This window comes from Eleginops maclovinus, chromosome 22 (assembly GCF_036324505.1).
Source record: "Eleginops maclovinus isolate JMC-PN-2008 ecotype Puerto Natales chromosome 22, JC_Emac_rtc_rv5, whole genome shotgun sequence".
NCBI lineage: Eukaryota > Metazoa > Chordata > Actinopteri > Perciformes > Eleginopidae > Eleginops > Eleginops maclovinus.
This window is the reverse complement of record NC_086370.1, coordinates 7,801,659-7,822,142: the sequence shown is the minus strand read 5'-3', so window position 1 is coordinate 7,822,142 and position 20,484 is coordinate 7,801,659. Positions and strand designations below refer to the sequence as shown.

At 43.5% G+C, this 20,484-nt stretch overlaps 1 protein-coding gene across 3 annotated transcripts in view; it reads right to left on the bottom strand.

Annotated features, from left to right (window-relative positions):
• The window catches only part of LOC134858581 (sorbin and SH3 domain-containing protein 1), a 45,688-nt gene that overhangs the window by 12,315 nt on the left and 12,889 nt on the right, over positions 1–20,484 (bottom strand). For 2 of the 3 annotated variants that reach the window (XM_063874547.1, XM_063874546.1), the window contains exons 3-16: positions 20,160–20,237; positions 19,711–19,827; positions 18,882–18,988; positions 18,635–18,776; positions 18,449–18,478; positions 17,264–17,403; positions 16,439–16,499; positions 16,209–16,283; positions 14,394–14,429; positions 14,172–14,274; positions 12,696–12,810; positions 10,340–10,423; positions 5,199–5,248; positions 3,157–3,335 (exon numbers count right to left, since the gene is read on the bottom strand). In XM_063874547.1, the coding sequence (XP_063730617.1) occupies positions 3,157–3,335; positions 5,199–5,248; positions 10,340–10,423; positions 12,696–12,810; positions 14,172–14,274; positions 14,394–14,429; positions 16,209–16,283; positions 16,439–16,499; positions 17,264–17,403; positions 18,449–18,478; positions 18,635–18,776; positions 18,882–18,988; positions 19,711–19,827; positions 20,160–20,193 (1,273 nt within the window). In that variant the 5' untranslated portion in view covers positions 20,194–20,237. Of the gene's footprint in view, positions 1–41; positions 1,407–3,156; positions 3,336–5,198; positions 5,249–10,339; positions 10,424–12,695; positions 12,811–14,171; positions 14,275–14,393; positions 14,430–16,208; positions 16,284–16,438; positions 16,500–17,263; positions 17,404–18,448; positions 18,479–18,634; positions 18,777–18,881; positions 18,989–19,710; positions 19,828–20,159; positions 20,238–20,484 lie in introns of all 3 variants that reach the window. The other variant, XM_063874548.1, reaches the window with a different exon arrangement.

Genomic DNA, 20,484 nt, shown 5'->3' with positions numbered 1-20,484 from the left:
CACAGAGGGGGGGGGAGTGGTGAAGGGATGGAGATAGCCACCTCTGCGGTGAGCGGCCGGCAGCTGCAGGAGGTTCCCGTTGGCGTCCAAGCCCTGCCCGTTACTCAGACGGTCCATGGGGCTCCCCTCCCCATTTCCCAGCCTCTCCAGGACCTCCAGGGAGGACAGGCGCTGGGGGATCAGGGGCCTGGGCTCGGGGGACAAAGTGCTAGGCCTTTGGTTGCTCGCTGTCACCTTGGTGGCTAACAGGGTCCTGCGGCTTTGGTGGGACTGCAGGTTTTTCCGTAACCGGAAGGGAGTGGGGCCCATGAGGAGGAGGTTCCCGGGCAGCGTGGTCTTCTTCTCCACAGAGGGCGGCCTCTCCTTGTGGCTGGTGGCTTGCTGCCGCTCGTGCCTAAGGATGGTTGTGAAGCGGGTGTAGGAGGCGGGGCAAGAGCCTTTGCATTTGCTGGGTTTGAGCAGCTGATGGTGTTGGTGAGGGTGGTGGAGGTGGTTGTGTTGCGGAGAGGCTAGAAGCTGCAAGGAGGGACTCTTTGATTCATGGTGGTAGATCAGTTCTGGGGCTTTACTGAGGATCTGCTCCACCTCTGCCTCAGAGGGCGACTCACTCCTGGCATGTCCTTCCTGTGAGGAGGTGCCGCCGGGTGAAGAGGCATCCTTCTCATATCTCTTGCCCTCTGCCTCCACTGGGGTGCAGCGGTCCATCTGGGTGGCGTCAGCTACCAAAAGGGACTCCGCTGACACTGCAGAGGCCATGAAGAGGAGGGCGGGGCTGTGGTCGGGGCTGTGGCCGGAGTGCAGGGTGGGCAGTGAGGAGGAGCGGCTGGGTGCGGAGCTGGACCGCTGGATGATCATTTCAAACTTGCTGACCCGTGACGACACTGCCTCCCGCGGAATGTCCGCCTCTGACCTTTCCCCCCCCTCGGCTTTTGACTTCTCGAAAAGAGAGGCCAGGTTGCGGACGCTGCTGCTGGGGCTGCAGCCGGCCGAGGTGGGCCGCTGGATGTGGTGCATGCTCTTGTACAGGCTGGAGAACTCCGAAGCGCTCCTCCTGATTGAGGGGGAAACATTCCTGAAGCGGTCTGAGTTGGAGTCTGCATAAGGCCTGCTCTCCCTTTCCTCTGCTCCGGAAAAGTCTGTGTCACAGGGCCCCGTGTACAGCTCCTCACAGCTGTGGGCCTTTGGGTGGCGGACAGCTTTAGTCCTGCTCTCCTGACTGTCACCACTGGGCGGCAGCAGCTTGGGCTTGAATTTAGAGGGCAGGATTTGGGGTATGCAGGCTTTGGCAGCAGAAAGAGGCTTCATACTCTTACACTGGTTACCTATTGCATTACTGGCAAGAACCGATCGACTATTTACAGAGGAGCAGGGTGAAATAATATAGCCATTCCCACCTTTATAATCCACTGGCAAGCATGCAGGACAACAGAATAAACAACATATTAGATTACAATGGTCACAGGATCACACAGAACATAGTCAGCCACATTTCTGAAGTAAGGTCTGAGTTACATTCAAAGTAGATGAGAAGAGGAAACACACTGGATGCTCTGTGCATCAAGTAATAGATGTTAAACAGCAAGGTGCTGCAGGGAAGAATTATGCTTTATAAAAATGAAACGAGGGGAAATTTAGTGTCTTGTCAATATTACCAAAACAGAAATATGAAAAGTGGAACATAAAGTATTAAAACAGCAATATGCCATGAAATGTTATGTGATGTTGGAGGTCATATATGAACATGGACTGCGGTACAATTCCATAAACTCAATCTTTTCTGCTTCTTATTCATATTTTTTCCACCACATGACAACTGCCTGTCCCTCTTTAACCTCCAAGACATATTATTCTGCTACTTTTAGAAATAAGACAGGCGGCTGCAGTGATAAATGCCCTGTAGCGCCCCTGTTAATACTCTGCTCCCCTACACGGTCGTAAATTAAAAATGTATCCTGAGTCAACCTGCCCAGTAAAATATGACTGTCAAACCAAAATACTCCCGTCAGCTCCTATATGCAGTCTATGATCAGTTCCTCCCGATTGTACACTCGTGACAGCGCCACAGATGGAACACGGAAGTGACACAACACTTTCACATGCTGTGAGACACTTCTGACCCATCTGTCATATCTAGCAGAAAGAACACACACTCAGGAAGTAAACTAGATATACTTGGGAGTCTGATAAGCCCTTGAGGAGGCTCAGTTCTTCAAAGAATAAAACTGATATTTTCTCATTTCAGGAGCACAAGACAGAAACACATGATGAAGTGTTTGGTTTCTGGCACTTTGGGGCAGAGGGCTAATAAAGGAGCGTGCTAGTCACTTGACTGTGCCCAATGCACTGCTTATTCCCACTTAAACTGGGTACAGCAACTGTCTTACAAATCCATATCTGTGGAAATGTACTAAACGTTTCCTCTTAGTTTCTCAAGTCTGCTGCTTGTCTTCCCAGACCTAATGTAATGACATATAATGAGTCACGCTGTCCCTTCCTTTATCTACCTTACATCTCTCCTCCCCCAGCCTTTCTCTCCCCAGCCATGTGCGCAGGCATTCCAGCCCCTGACCTCACTCTGACAGCTGACTTCCTCATGCCTTCCCACCCTCTGTGTCCCTCCTGTTTATCTCACCCCTGTCTGTTTATCTCGTCCGTCCCTCCTCATCCATCCCCTCTCTGGCCCTCCGCTCCCTGGCACTGGAACGCTCTGGAGTCTTGCCCTAAGCCTGCCTAGCGACTGGCTGCTCACAACTGGAGCAAGAGGTGAGGGTGGGAGGGGGGTGGTGGTGGGGGAAACTCTCCAAGGTTAGCTTCCATCGACTGAGCGGGACAACCTCACTCCATCAGTGAGTTTTCCAAAGCAGATGGCCGGTACACGTTTGATGGAAACCAATAATAAATCAAAAGAAGCTGCTGGGGCGAATGAATGCTTCGATGCTGTGAGGTCTGGGAGCAAAAGAAAAATGTGTGGATTCCAATGGAAAGGTAAACGGAAACACATGTATCCCTGTCTGAGTGGCTCCACGTGTCCGCTGCTAATTGATTTGTCTCACCAGGAAAGACCTTTAATGGCCCGCTGTCCGGTCTAGCCTCCACATCCATAAACATTCACACACCTGTCTACTGGCCACACGTATGAAGTGGCTCTTGTCCTACCTTTAGAGGAGGAGCAGCTCGCTTGGCGCTTGTTTAGGGCCCGTAGACCTTGTAAGGGGATGTCGCCGCCCTCCAGGACACTCTTGTAAACATGGCGGTCGCATTCTGGAGCCCCAGGCTCACTCGAGGATGATCCTCCGTCCTTCTCCACCTCGCTGTGTCCAGACTTGCTCGAGGAGCTAGACAGCGGTGAAAGGAACGCAGACAGCTAATTAAACACAGTCAAATTCATTCAAAGGGGTTCAGTTACATGTGTTTTATGATAACCAGAGGCACACAAATTGGGTAACGAGCTCTCATATGGTTCTTGTTTAGCATATCTTGAGGTAATTCCTGGCTTAGCAGACTTGTGGGAGACAGAATAATCAGAAACAGAAAAACTTGAGCAAGAAAAGTGCAGAATTTGGAGGCTGTGGAGAGAAGGCATTAGCTACCATACATATCTTGGCATTCCAGGGAGGCCAAAGGGACACATTGCTAAAAATATTCTCTGAACATTCCCACATGGTGCATCAGCTCCTGCCATGCACCTGTACAACTGTCAGGTTTACTCTGTTTCACATGCTGCTCACGTGTTGCTCACGCTGCTCCTTTTATTCGTGCAGACAAACACGGTCATTAAACTGACTCAGACTCAGGTATCATCTAAAAAAAACAACACATTTTCACTTGCGTCAGGAAATGTATTTTCCAAAAGTGTTTTTACATCTGCAGTTGTGCCAAGTCTCAGTTTTTTTACAAGCTTGCACAAATGTATGGATACATTACTCGCCTTGTTCACGACCTCGACACAAAAAGCTCTTTCATAGCTGTGTGAGTGCACGGCTGACTCCGGAGACCGTTAAAATCATGTTGGTTCTAGGTCACTTTTAAGAATTCACATAAATGCTAGACAGGAAGTCAGCAGGACAGGAGCCATGCGAGGTTTAAGGGCAATCTCTTGGGAAGGTTCAGGTTAAATGGACAGTATGCCGCCTGAATGCTATAATTAACGGTAATGTTTATCTGGAATGATGAGGAGCTCATTTAAATGCCAGTGGCTGAGCGTGGAGTATCACCACAGCTTTTATTGTGAGGCCATACAAACAATTTGCTATTACTTAGCAACGCCTGAAACACACATTTTGACCTAATTCATCTAATGTCACTACACTGACACATATGGATTTACATTTTACAGTTTTAATGATATATAAACAAGAATGTTCTCTGATTTCAAACAAACCCCATCCTGCCATAAACATATGTGCCTTTGAAGGAAGTTAGTTTATGACTTGAGGTTTCCTTTGAGAAGTTTGGTTGAGTGAACTTCTACCGGGAGCCTCTTCCTTCCCAAAATACCAACAAATCAATGAATGAAAAAAAGTGGGATTGGGAATCTTTTTCCTCAAACACTCGGCTGCGATGACATAATGATTGTAGCAGATGGAAAGTTCTGAGCAGAAATGGAGGGAGGAAGTTTATTTTCCCTGGGCTGCAGCGGAGACGCTCACGGTGGCTCGGTCCTAAATTCCTTACATTTTATTACGCAAACAAAAATAGAAGATGTCAATCTCATCGGACAAAAACAAGAAAGATCAAGGGCTTGCTAAGCTTTGTTTTAGAAGCAGCCAGCATCCTCTTTCATAATCCAGTTGCCGCTCACCGTTCTGTTCACACACACACACACCCATTCAGAAGAAGATAACGGTTTTTAAGTTATGCAGCAGCTGAGCAAGTTCCCTCTATCCCACTGACATCCAGGTTGCTGTCTTTAAATAAATCCCCACATAGCATGCATGTCTCCAACCTACAACCACCCTGCCCCCGTCAAAAACACCATGAAATAGAGACAGAGGACACACTGTTCTGAGAGCTTTCTGCCTTATTATCAGGATCTCCTCAGGAATCAGGAGTCCCCACCGCTGAGGGTGGGCGAGCACTACAGGGTGGAGAAATCTGTCGCTGACATTTATCCCATAACATGCCCTAAATGATCATCAGCATGCAGGAAGGAGGAAGCCAGAGTCCAAGTATTGGATAAAAAGGAGGCATGGACTTACTACTGCTGCAGGTCGGAGGCTGTTTCCAGGGGGCTGAAAGAGGGGGCACTCTGCAACAAACCAAACAAAGAAGTCATTGATAGATCCACAGGAAGGTCTCCTCCAGCTATAACAGAGGCAGGAGCATTAGCTATGGTCAGACTCTCTCTTCTTTTCCTCCGCTCTCTCTCCGCTCTGGGTTTTTGTCTGGAGCAGCCGGGGTTCTCAGCTCCTCTGGACTGGGCTTGGCATGGAGGAGTAAAGCGTGTGTTTTGGCCTGCATGCAAGTTGGAGAAAACAAGCGGCAGTGAGGAGAGTGAAAGGGGGGGGGGGAGTGGGCGTGCAAACGGTCAGGGGGCACCCATGCGGGGAGGGGGCTGTCACAGGCTCAGCCAATGGGCTGCTGTCTCGCAGTGAAGCCGTCTCTTTTGTCTGGTATTGAGTCACACATTACCAGTGGACCAGACCGGGGGACAATTAACCAGCTGGTGGTGTAAGCAGGCCGAATTACACACACACACACACACACACACACACACACACACACACACACACACACACACACACACACACACACACACACACACACACACACACACACACACACACACACACACACACACACACACACACACACACACACACACACACACACACACACTTAAAGAGCCAAAACCATACACAAACGCTCACTGATAAAACACTGTAGGAACAGAACTTTATAACACTGTTATAAAGACAAAGAGCACAAAGACAAAAGGAAATAAGCTGCAAGCACAATTAAAGTGAGTGAATAATGTTTGAATGGACACAAAAGTAAAAGTAGTGTGTGTTTCCAAGCAGATATTATCCTCAAAACACTGGGGTGGTCTCTCAGCACCCACTAGCAGTTTGAATGGTTTAGAGCAAACTAATTTTAGCCCGCTGTTTCTGTTGCTTTCCTCTTTTCATACGTCACAGCAGGTAAAAATAACAGACGTGACACGGGCACTATGAATAAGAGCGCAAGTGTTGTTTGCAAATACGATTGCACAATCCCCATCCCAGCCAGCCTGGCCCTGCCGCTAATACCACATCCACTTCCCCACGGCGCGGCCAAGGCTCCGCTTCCACGCACCGATGTCCAGACAAGGAGCATTCTCCACAGCCACAACATGCCTCTGCACTTAGTTGCCAGGGCAGGATGATCATTTATAACCTTCAGAATAAATGCCGATCTTTATAAGAGCAGAACATCAGGCTGCCAGGTCTATAGTCTCATCTATTTATAAAGCCAAATGTTCCATGTCGGCTTGGGGGAACACGCCAGTGTCATTGAATAATCTGCAGCTCTTCCTCGTCCTGTATCCCCCCCCCTGTACTGATATCAGGGGGAGAGGATAGTGTCCTCTTGCATCCCCCTGGGTAATTGGGCTTGACACACACAGCATCAGTGGAAAGTAAACAGGAAACAAGCATGGAAGGCTCTGGAGTAAAGGAATGGAATCTTAATCTGGTTATTTACAAGATGCCTGATTAGTGTCACTTAATGAACTTTGACTTTATATAAAAAACTTTGAAATAAATCCTACTCATTTAACATCCCATAGCTGTGAGACACTTTTCAAGCTTATGACATCAAGAGAGGACCTAGAGTAAAGAGATGTGCTGAAACTGTTATCAGATACAGACCAATAAAGGATGGAACTCTGGAAGCTGTATATGGACAGGAGCGCCGGCCTCTGTGAGTCAGTGGAACACCGATGACAACGTTTCTGCAGAATTTCCTGTGCATGTTTCCTAACAGGTGTCCCCGGCCACTCAGAGCTGCTTTCATATTCAAAATAGCGATCATGAGTAGGTCATGGTAACATGAATCTCATTCTTTCCAGGCAGCACCGTATTTGTGTTGATATGTACTCATGAAAACAAACAGCTCCCCCAGTGTGAAGGGCCTGTTATAGCCGCGTGCTCCCCCCCCCATCTGATCTGGGCTAAATGCTTAAAGGTAACAAGCTAAGTGTGCAGTAGAGGTTAAATATGAACGCACAATGAGCTGGCGGGCTTACAGAGCGGCCTCCTTTAGAATCTGTCAGGTGGCGGTGGATGGTGTGTGTAACTCAGCGCTGAGACAGTGTGGCAGCAGCCCCCCGCGTCAGCATGTGCCTGACAGATGGAGTCACTCTGTAGGCTGCAGGAGGCCGAAATGCTCTTCCTGACCGGAGCTATGCGTGGAATTCCAGCTAGCCATGTATATCAATGAGCCTATGTTTGACCGTAACTGTCACCGAGTGTGTTTCCGGACTTAACCCAGAACTTGTTAATATTAATCAAGAGGACCATTACTCTGATTAATAAACACAGGTGTCAGTCAGTGGCTATTAGGTGACCGGGAGTGGCCGCCGGTGGACAAGGAAGGATGATTTGACAGGAGGGGGATAAAGAAGAAGTGAACATAGTGCAGTCTTGTAGGATTATCTACTGTGTTACTAAGCCCGCTCTTTAGAGGCCTTTAGTTGACACGAGAAGATGTTCTAAAGATCAGAGGAACTGTGAATACTCTCAAGATGCTTCTCCTTCAGATTTAATTAGTAGTTAATAGGTTTATAATAAGCATCATGGTTATAAAACTTTTAATTGGTTTTCTACGTTTAGTTTGAGTTACAGAAGTGACACAAATATGCGGTCTCATTTTGTTGGCAGTGAGATAATATAGCATAAAATATAAATTAACTGCATAAAATATAAATTAACTGAAAATTACATAAATACATTTTGATTTGTTTTTTAACCAGGAAATATCGTACAATTTATGTTTGTTTTTTAAGGGTAGTGTTTTTTATTTTGGTCAAAATTTGTCTCTGCTTAAATTTTCATTTTAGTTTACTATAAACGTCCTGATAAGAACAAGACTAACTGAAGAGAAAATAGTAATTCATTTAAGTTTTGTTTTATATTTTAAGAGTGCTTATGCTGGTTTTGTTTAGTTTTTCTCAATTATTTTTACATTTTATTTGTATATAAGTTTAAGTTTGTTTCTGTCAGGGCAAGGTGTAATGTTAAAAAGTAGGCAGATTTATATGCATACATAACACATTGTTTAAACTGTGCTGAGTTTTCTTTTTTCGGTAGAGATATATTATACCAGAAGATGTAACTGAATGGAGTTTACATAGATTTTTATGGGTTTTTGTTACCAGGCAATACCATTCCAGCTAAGTTTTTCTTATGCCTTTCATTGCTTATATTTGTAATAACAAGCCTGATAAGAATAAGAGCTAACTAAAACAGAGCCCTATATCTCTGTTAAACCACTGAGCACTGTGGTTCCTGCAGACCTCCAGACATATCAGCCCTTCGGTAATACAGACTCAGTACCGATATGTCAATCAAACTCCAATGAGCCAGAGTGTCTGGCTGGGCCTTAAGGTCAAATACTGCGCATACCAGGTGCAGCTTTAGAAGTGACTTTGACATTAAACAGGAGCCAGTCATCAAGCCTGGCAAACATCCAGGCTGCCATGAGACAGAGTCCGCCCGGTCGCCTCCACTGCTAAACCTCCTCCACATATACCCTAACCTGGAACAGGAGACCCTGCCTCTGCGTCTGGCTGATGCTAGGACATGACCTCATGTTGAGTTTGTGGTGCCACCTCATATGATCCAGGGTGTGGCGGTGAGGAGAAGCAACATCTGCTTGTGGGCGGCCAGTGGCAAGCTCAGCTGGTGCCAACCGAGGCCCGAGGCATGGATCTGGCATGACACAGTATACTGCTGCAACATGCCTGCGCCCGTTTGGGTATTTTGGTTAATAAACCAGATAGCAGACAGGCAGCAGGTATTATATCTAGGGCCTGGGAATTTCTTTGGAGACTGATGCAGCCTCTCCAAGTGAAGAGTGATTTCTGCACAGTGGTGGAATATTTACTCAAGTACTGTACTCAAGTAGTACAGTAAGGATTTTTGTCTTTCACTTTATAAGTACATATTAAACATTTACTTCTTCTCCACAACACCTCAGAGCTGAATATTGTACATTTAACTGTTTCTTCTAACAGCTTAATTAGATTTGTTTTAAACCTCCTTCCTGTCCAGTGAATCATGTAGCTTATCTCCAGATTTGTTGAGGAAGGGTTGAGTGAAGGTGGTAAAGCTACAAAAAATACAATGATTTCATTGAAGCATTTCTATAGTTTGAACTTTAAAAAAAAAGCTGTGGTATGGATCCAAAACATCACATAAAATGGGGAAATGTGTTTTACTTCTACCTACTATTACTTACTACTACTTTGACACTTAAACTTCAATTCGCTGATACTACTTGCAAACTTCAACTTAGATATGGATTTAAATACAGATATTGTACTCTACGTGAATATTTTAAGGGTTGTGTTATTACTTTTACTTTAGTAAAGGATATCAATCCTCCTTCCACCACTGCCAGGCCCTTCAGTGTTATGATATGTACTGTAGCTGGCAGAGAGCACACACAAAAGATCAAAACAATGTGTTTCTCTTGGGGGTTGAGGCAAGAGATATCAAGAGCCTGTTGTAAAGGAAATAGGATGGTGAAAAACAGTACTGTGATCACTTAACTGATCCTTCATCATGGACACCTGTGCTACCACTGGAGGATTACGAATCCTATCAACAATCATCCGAAGTAAATAAAGCCACAGATAATGTCAGACCGTCTGTTGTCTGAGCTGTTGCTCACTCAGCATCACAGACAGAGACATTGCTGACACTTTTAAAGAGGTCTAAAATAGATCTTTATAGAACACGACCAGAGACAAGTGATGATAAGGAATGACAGCATCTATATACAGTACTTTGAAATAAAATAAAGGATTGCTGATATACGTAAAAAAACAGTGAATATTTAAAAGGAAAATAGGAAAGAATAGGGATGCATAAAATCAGTAGCGGTCTCATTAGGCCCTGCCGATGGGACACATGGTAGTACATTTAGTTCAAGAGGAAAACACGTTTTCTCTTGTACATGCCGTCACTTTTTTTCATGTGCTTGACAAATAAAGACAATATTCTGAACAATATTGCAAGTGAAGTTGGGAACTGGAGTATCCTTTTAGACAGACACAGTTTGTTTAGGCATTATTGGAACATGGATGTTATCACATGCAATAAAATATACTGCCATTTTTAAGACAGCGACCACTTACCCCTTTTTCAAACTCCATCTCTGAAAAGAATCTATACCAAGGCTCATTCTCTACATTTACATCTTCTGGATTTACATCCTGAGTCTAGGGGCATGGCAACGAGAAGAGGAGGAGAGAGACAAAGAGAAGACAGTTCAGACAGGACAGAAAATACACACCCAAGAGAATAATACATATTGCTGACTGGGCCCATGTTTGCACCCAACACCATAAATGATCAGCATTAGCATTAGGGAAGGTAGCTACGGATCATTTTACATCATAGTGAATAAAAGGATAGGTTGAAACTTATTCTAATGTATCTTAAAGTAATAGTTTGCTCCTTCCGTGTCATGCTTTCTTGCAGAGAGCTAGAGGAGGAGATGAAACCACTGTCATCTGTCTGATAAATATGAAGCTGCAGCCAGTCGCCAATTGGCTAAGCACACTGAGAGAAACAGCTGTAATCGTAAAACAAATCCTCCTACCAGCAACACATATAATCACATTTGTTTAATCTGTTCAAAAACCTGAAGTTCTGTTGTCACAGTGAGGCTGCCTGGCAACCAACTGATACTCAAGGAAGTCCCTTCTTCCAGCCAAGGAGAGTAATAGTCTGGCACAAAACTGTAGGTCACTTTAGTTCGGCTTTTGTGATAAAACAGTTCAAACTTGTACTTTTGTTTCAGAGGAGCTGTAATCAGGCTAGTGTTTTTCTGCCTGAAAGTTGGGATGTTGTATTCTGAATTTGGGGTGTTTATGAGCATTAAGTCATTAGTCATTAGCTCAGAGTGTTTTAACAACATGTTAGTTTCCAATCTGAGAGTCCAACTTGAGGGGGTTTTAAAACGAGAACATCTGTTTTTCTATTGTTCTGACATTATACTAATGCAGCATAAATGCCCAATGTTGCAATATTAACAATAGTGAGAGATCATTTTCTCTGAGAATAAGATATAAAAAGGTTCTTTCTTGGCTCATGCTACACCCCTACGGGTTAATATGCAGGTAGTATCAACCTACTCATGTAAGTCTTAACAAGAAAGCAGATAAGAATATTACCCTTTGATGCAATATACACATTGATACAGATTAATAAAGCTACATATCCCTGTAGTTGTTTCTCCTACACATGCTAGTACTATAATTCAGAAGTGTACTTAAGTACAGAGAGGGATTTAAAAAAAATCAATGGCCTTAACTTTGGTATAGATTTTGTTTTGACAGCTGAAGCCTCATATTAACCTCAGCTGAAGTTTTAATGCAATTTTGCAACTTTCCCCTTGAAATCGGCTTGGACAGTTTTTACAGGAATTAAATTTAAGCAACCATGAACTGTTTCAATGCACATATGGGTATATGAGTCTTGCATTAAAATAGGCCGGTTAGAGCCCTGTTCCAAAGTCCTTTACTCAAAGGATGATGTTCATCAATCTGAACTACATATTTAAAGTTTTCATTGTATTCTTATCAACAGGGACTGATAACGACCAAACACTACATTTTGAAGATGTATTTCTGCGATGTCCTAAGGTAGTCCGTGCCAACACAACTTGAAGCTTCAGAGAATATAGACCTGACGTAGAAAATGACCAGCTGACGCAACAAGAGCACTGACCCACAGTCAGTGAGCTTGTGATTGAAAACCACATTCTTCCAGTATTGTGCAGAAGTACCAGGATGCACTGGAGCGAACTCTCTCTAATGAGTGTGCCACCGGGATCCTGGCTAACACCGCCCACTAGCTTGACGTAACGTAGCGTCAGACAAATAATCATTTCATAATCAACTGCTTAATCACGATACTGATCACCTCCATGTCTATATTATGTAAGAAGGAAATGTAGTGAGTGTATGTGTTCTCCTTTGGTAAATAAAACACTGTAGATCTAGCCAATTATATAATCATTTGTGTATTATATTTAACAAAGCTCCTCCTGAAGTGACAGTTCTCAAGGACACTGACAGCTGTGGTAAAAGAGCCTTACACCTCCTCTCAATAATCTCACACTCAGGATGGATGTATTGTGTCTGTTCTGGGATCCTCTCACACCGAGCTGATTCGGCCCAACAACCTTAAATTGAAGACAGGAAGACAATGGCTATCCCTGTAAGTGATACCCCCCCATTGTTTAGCAGGATCATCTGTCACCGCAGCAGGACACCCGTCAGGAATGCGGTGCACATGGTGAATTCAGGCTACACATAACGCCGCCGCCCGAGCCGTTAGTGAAGCTGCCACCCGGGAGCTCGGATACAGAGGTGGTGGGTCGGGGGGTGTGCATGAGGGCACAGCTTACACAACATGCACACAGAAAGAAGGGGAGAGACAGAGAGAGAGAGAGAGAGAGAGAGAGAGAGCGGGCGGCTAGCATACCGTTCTCTCCAGCTTCAGCACCGACGATTTCCCCGGCTCGTACTCGAAGATGCTCTTGGGCTCGGCGCGATACTTCCTGGTGTCTACCTTTTTATCCGGGGGCTCCCACTCGTTCCTGTGGGGAGGCGGGTGTCAGAGAGGGGTGGGGTGTGGGATGGAAGAGAGCCAATCCTTATCAAGTAGTCTCCATGGCAACCAGCAGAGGCTAAGATGTTTTTTTTTTATTCAAACATGACGTGCGCCCTCATTATCCACGCTCTCTCTCCCCCCTCCTACCCCTCACTTTCTCTAATGATGATATGACAGAAAATCCGGTCGGGCTAAATTGGTAATTCGATAAGGTAAACAAGATTGGACCCAGTGACATAAACAGAGCGTGTCATTTCCTGGGAGAATCTCGTACTGTAACAGGCAGCCAATGCTAAAATTACTACCGAAAAAAAAAGCCTGTCGAATGGGAAATCTAAGACCCATCAGGGCCTCACAATAAACACTTTCTGTCATGACATTCTTTCTGAGAGTCAGAACATCCAGCAGCATTTTCTTTACATGTTTCACAATGCCCCCCCCCCCCCCTTCATACATAACACCGGAGGAAAGAGGAAGGTCAGTCCTCAACATGTCATCTGCAGCTCTAGTGGGCTACAGTTTATCCTCCATCACCTGTCCTCCATCATCACTCCATCATTCATTCTCTAGAGCAGATCATTCTGTGTCAGTGCTGACATGTGTGTGTGTGTGTGTGTGTGTGTGTGTGTGTGTGTGTGTGTGTGTGTGTGTGTGTGTGTGTGTGTGTGTGTGTGTGTGTGTGTGTGTGTGTGTGTGTGTGTGTGTGTGTGAGGGGGGGAGAGACTAATCACTTGCTTGTGAAAGCCGCCTGGGACAAAAACAACATGGAAGAAGGAGACATTGTTTTTTTGACCTGCTTTGCACTAGGGCTGTCCTTGACTTAAAGAACACTTAACTATGTTAATTGGCAGATCTGTGAAACTTTACAAAGAATCATGCAACAGCAACCCTTTATGTCTTGTGTTAACCAGAGATGTGCACCTAATAAGTCAAAAAAGATTTAAAAACAATCAACAACTAAGTAAACAAAGAAATATTAGTCGACTAAGACTTAAGTGACCTTTTAGCTGACTGACTCATTGACTTGCCCTAGCCTTGCTGAGCGCTGCCATGTCTACTACAAATAAACAATGCAAACTGTTCATCACAAGAAAAAGTATTTTGACTTCTAGGTCATGCTGTTAGAACACTTAATAACCACTACCATCACAGCCTAGCTTTATATTAAAGAAACACTTTTAAGAAATAGACATAAATATAACTTCTCTCCTTAAAATGATATTCTCAGTGAGTGATATCAGCAAACAGCTCCTTCCTTCACTAACAATCCTGAAGAGCGCTGTGCTTTTGTGTTAAGCACCAAAAAGAATGTCATAAGGAGGGTTGGAGCAGATGGAGGATGCTGACCTTTTGGCAGAGGGTTTGAGGGAAGAGGAGCGCGTTGGCACGGGCATCGAGCGGCCTCTTGAATCCACCTCGGCGTCACTCTTAGAGCGCGGGACCGCTCTCACTGGAAATGAAATATAACAGATATCTAAGAGCGGACTGTGTTTGATTCATGCTGAGAGATCATTCTCAATAAATACTAATAATAGACGATGTTGAACTTGTATGAAAGCCAAAACTCACCATCTTCCAAGTAACCAAAGGGAGTGGGACAATCATCTGAAAGTAGGGGCAAACAACAACAACAAATAATTTGTACCAATCTGTGCTCTGTTACTTGAAAAATAATGAACATAACTCAAACTTAAATAATTCATAAGGCCATAAAACCACTCTTTTCCTGTGTTTCCCCTCCTGCCTGACACCTTCCATTAGGCATTGCATGTTCTCCAAACACAATCAAAGTGTTTCAAATCAAAGCACTTTACTGGAAGCATTACTGAGCTAAAAAGGGATGCGAGCATCGATCAAGGCTCTGAATAAGTAATGCTTTGTACAGCAAAAAGGTCACCATTGCCACGTTCAGACTTATCTCTGAATAAGTAATTTATTTCTGTGTGAGACAGCTACACATTGTGGTCAAGCTTAGACAAAACTATGTGATTATGTACCTGGCGCAACTCAATAGAAAATGTTTAAAATCATAGAGCTCCTTTCTTCATCCGGATCTTGTGTTGTTTACTAAAGTTTACAAAACTAAAACCTGGAACCTAAACCAGATGTTCATATGTGTTCATCTGTAAGACCAGGCACAGGGCAGTACAGACTAAAGTGCAGGTCTGCAGCAGCACCTAGTGGCTACCAAAGCACGCTACATGAAAAGACTGCTCATGCTCTGCTGTATGACGATGACGGCGTCTATGAATTATGACAATCAGTTATAGGATGGTTAACAGCAAACAGAAAACAGCCATGAGTAATTACTACAAATTGTTACGAGAAAGTAGAATGGCACTACAAGGTTTCGTGCATCACCCTCCTCAACATGACTTATCAATGCTGATATTAACCAGATCAGTATGTTCCAATCAAGATTCTTAAAGCCGAAACCATTGTTTTGCGAGGGTATGAATTAGAAACAAACCCACAAACGTTGTTTTTGACGACAACGCAAAACATTTAAGGGTTACTCCAGCTATTTTTGTATGATAATTCTATAACATTGCGGGACTTACAAGAGACAGATTCTGTCAAAATGTATGGCTTTTCCCCCGGATAAAAGCTCCAGAAACACTGACTGCATTCCCATAATTCAACCCTCAAATGCCAACAAGCAAATTATCCTACGAGTTATTTTCCGATCGTGTGGACCATTTACGTGAGTCATTCCCTGCCTCTTTCAAATCTGTCTCCATAATAAATTGTACAATGTAGCACTGTTGGCCCAAAAAAAAGTAGTAAAAAATTCAAGGTCACTTTCCCAGATAACACGTTACAAAAGTGTATCTACAGCCTGTTATTAATTAGAGAGTGTGTGTATATTGTGTTATTCATAGAATGTACCTCTAACTGATTTTGTACCATCAGAGATTTGGACTGTTCATAGCAGGAAAAGCAAATGTGTCACGAATAACGCCAACGATGGCTATACAGTGAGTCATGACAGATTGACAGTGAGCCAATACAAGACTGACACAGAAACAGCTAAATGGAATCTAGTCATCACTCATTTTATCATTTAACACCTGTGCTTTTTTCTTAATGTGAAATGTTCTGTAAAATAAAGCTCTTTAAATTCAAAAGCCTAGTGATGTAGAAAATGTCCCGGGAGAGCATCAGTAAGTCATATCAGGAAATGGGCACGAAACCTGCAGTGCATTTAAAACGGCGCTATGTTATGGAACGGATGTCAGGAAAGATTAGGTTTCAAATACTTGTGGCCATGTTTAAGACACTTCTGTTTTTTCCCAGGTTAAACACAGCTTGAGTATTTGAAAGGGCCGAGGATGGCTGCAGATCAGTAAAGCCAACGAGAGCGGAGTCACTGTCAGCGGATACCTTTCGGATTCATCTGAATGTCATAGTTCTCGGGGAAAATGTAGGTGGGGCGGTAAGGGTTTTCCTCAATAGCCTCTGAGCACGGTGATGGAGAGACAGAGGACAGCGTGACAAACAGACATATTAACACACACACACATATATAGAAACACACACAGGGCTTGGATAGCAACAGAGGACCATGATAGACAAAACTGATCCCACAGACACAAATGAGGAATGTCACTTACCAGGTATTTTGTGGATCTGTTTGAACATTGTCTTGTACCAGTCTTTGGACTTTTCTGTGTTCTGAAATGAAGATGTGGAGAGTTTTCATTTATAGTTGATGCTGGCAGACAAATGCTCTGAGAGGAGAATACAATTCTGGTGATCCATTTGAGTCTGATCTAAATTGTTTTCTATCGTGAGCTACAGTATATAACGTAACAGGTAAAAAAAATATTGTTTTGGCAGATGATTTGTTTTTATAAGATAATCATTTGAGTTTGTTTTTGTAATACTCATTTCAGCCACAAGAGGCCTAGCCCACATTATAAATAGGACTGAAAGTGTTCAGGTTATCTTTCAAGAGTTTTTGGAATTCTATAAATGCAATCTGAAAACAAAGTAAACATAAACATATATATAAAAATATATATACATATTTATACAGTATATTTATCTATATACTGTATATATTGTGTTTTAGCAAGTTATGCTAGAAATATATTTTAATCATTTCAACATACATTTTCAGCTGCCCTAAAAAGTAAATTAATAGAATATATTCTTCCCCCCACTTGTTTCACAAATGAAAAATGCCAAAAGAAAAAACAAATCTGTTCTAAAATCAATAGCACAGGAGAATCAGACTTATAAACAATGTTATCAAAAAACCAAACAAATCAAGGTAAATCAACAGGTGACTATATTACATTAAAGTATGGCAACATGCTTATAACAAATCTTTGACTGTAACATCCAAGACCCGATGTTTCATACGAACAAAACATCCTCCAAACATCCGCAGTGAGTAGATTTATCTTCTTCTGACGGGAGGTGGTGTTACTCACCCGAACTGGCACAATGGGCTTGTTGACAGGGCTGAAGTCGGGGGAGTGCAGAGACAGCCGCAGCCTCTTCCAGTCCATATCATCCGGACTGACCGAGTCCCTCCCCGGATCAGGGCTTTTGTCCCTCTCTGGGGTTGGGTCTGTAACAAACACACATCAGTAAGCCAGACAAAAGTTCAAAGGACATTTATAGTGGAATGACTCCTGACACTAAAGTATTGCATTGGATGATATGACATTAGATATACAGATAATGTGGGCTGCTTACAATAAATGGCAGGCGGCATGAAATGAACACAATAAGCATGAATAACAAGTGTGTGTTGATGTGTGTTAGACCTGGGTCCACTGCTATAACCAATTGAAAGGTATTATGTGTTTTTACTTAAAGGGAGAATCTTTTGGTACCAAATGTCATATTGTTTCATTCTGTGCCGCTGTTCACATCAATATATGTGTTCTGTACCACAAAATAAAGAATAATAAGTGAAACTGTTATCACTACAATATCATTAACTGGGAAAACGATTTTAGAAACACTTGCCATACATCATAAAAATGGTCTTTCTTATCGAAAAAATATAAAAAGGAAGAGCTTTGTTTTTGTATGACTGCTTACTAAGTGTTACCAAAGTGCATTTGCCCCAGGGTCGTGGTGAGAATATTGTGATGATACTCTGTTGTTACATTCTGTTTCTTGTTTTCACAATTCTTGACAGTAAAGCATTTGGCTGACACAAACAGCTGACCCAGAGGTAAACTTTGTATCACATTATGCAGCATGTGACACTTGGCCACATGAATGAGATGTTTCAGGTGTCAAGTAAGTGGATGAAAGTGTTAATCTCTATCTGGCAACGGACACACAATGAAATCTAATGTGACGCTGGTCTTGAATTAGCATCGTATTACAAAAAACAAATAACTTGCAGCTTGATGTTTCTGTATAGCCGGGTCCATTCTTGTCAGCAAATAAACATTTCAAATATTTTCCAACACATTGACGCATATAACATGACTCATTCACTTCATCAGGCATGTGGCATTTAGCTGGCTGTGTCAAGGCAGTGGGAGGGTGACAGATGCTTCAGTGGAGGAGAAACAAATATTGAGCTGTAATTAAACTGGGACTGCTGAAATGAAAAATAAATTACAAATGGACCTCACTAGGACCCGAGTTCATACCTTCAAAATGAGAAAGATGCTTTTGTTGCTCTGTGGTGAGAGAAAGACAAGGACAAGCACAGTGAAATGTGACTGAACAGTGAGGCAAAAGTGAGACGTGTGACACAGAACAAGACAAGGCTAATGGATCACAGAGTAACATAAAGCTTGATTGCACAAATGCATGTCAGAGACAGGTGTGCTCACCTCTGTTGTGTTGCAGCAGGACTATGGTGGGGTTAACTGTGCTGGTGCAGGGGTAGACAGAGCTGGACGGAGACGTGACACAGTTCTGGATATCAGTGGATGACGGAGTCTGGTTTTCTTTGATGCTCTCAGGTGAATTGGCCTGAAAATAACAGAAAGTATGCTGTTTTTATTAATACAAAGACCTCAAAATAAACAGATCACACAGCTCTCATAGTAAGATCCTGTTGGGTGAAAGTAGACGTACCTGGCACTGAGTGTTGTTTACAGGTGGTAAATCAGCTATGATGTTTCTGCCTCCCTCTGCCAAACCTGCTTTAGAGCTGTCTCCATTAATCTGGCCTGTCCAGTCACCTGAAAAGAGTCCAGAACCCTCTCAGTTTGACAGCCAGCGCAGCGGGAATAAAAACACTGAGGATGACACTAAAAAGTACTCAAACCATAACAGCCATCAAATAAATCTCCATTTCTTTCTGCAGGGCGTGAATGCTTTGCCTGGATGTTTCCATGCACAGAGATGTTAATATGCCCAGGAAAGAAAAAAAAAGAGAAGATACTCCCACAATCTCTGAACTTTGTGTTCAGAACAAAGCGTCTATTCAGCGAGCTGCAAAGGCTGTTTGTCTCGATGGCCTTTATATTCTCTACAACAATTAAAGCATCTCCTCAAAAGCCTTGGCCAGCCTCCAGTCCGGTTCCAATGTGTTCCACGTAACAAACAAGCCCACAGTCACGGCTCCCTGCTCCAAAGTGCAGTGGGCAGGCCGCAACAATAAAGCCCTTTGACACTCGCATGAAATTATGAGCAATCGGCCTCTAAGGCCACCGAGCGAACACACACTTCAAAACATGACGACTTATATAATCCTGACATCCAGGCAGACCTGTGAAAGCCATGTGAGGAATTCTTACGACATGATGACATTCTGTTTAAATTACGCCAACGTTCACACAGTGTGACCACGTCCCAAGGTGTCCTGTTTTCACACGGCCGTGCAACTGTTACTGTCCCCCAAATATTCTTTCATCATGTGGAGAGTGGTTCTGAAGCAGCTGTGGCATTCGCTCGGACTTACTTGGTGCTGTGATGATGTTTGGCTCTCGGCTGATGCAGCCCTCTTCATCGATGTGGATCAGGGTGGCCCTAAGAGTCACCACTCCTTTCCCTTTGCACACTCTGCTGGGGTCCAAATCTGAAGAAAATTCAAATAAAAGCATCATCTCTGCAGCTCCTCATGGTTCTGGTTATATTTGGTTTGCTGGGAATCTAAGTTATTGCTACCTCATGCCCTTAAAGACCAAAATAGAACTGTAACATCAAAACCAGGCCATCAAATTAATTTCCCACTGTCCTGTTAAACTAAAACAGAGCTGGATGTGGGGCAGCTGGAGCTCGCCCCGTCTCCACACAGGTTATTAAAGTGACACCACGTTGTTAACAAGTGAGCTTTAAGAGTGTGTGTATTCTTTGAGAGTGTGAGGCGTCCCACTGTTGTAGACCCTGAAAGATTAATGAGGCGGTCACCTGCGGCAGGAATCAGGTCAGGAGAGCCTTTCATGGTCTTCAGAGGCGTGATCCTGACAGCGGAGACTGACCGAGGACCTGACGGGACGTAATGCACACACACAATACACACACAAAATGCATGATTATGTTAAAGTATAAAGAAGGAATTCAAGATGTTGAGACAGCATACATCATTCCATTAAAAAGCTTCATATAAAAATGTGTGTGTGAAGATGAATTGGATGCACAGGTGTAGCAATACAACAGTGTAACATTATTCTGTTAAAATTCTATGTTCTACATATAAATTGTACCAAAGTAAACGTACAAAGCATTAATATCA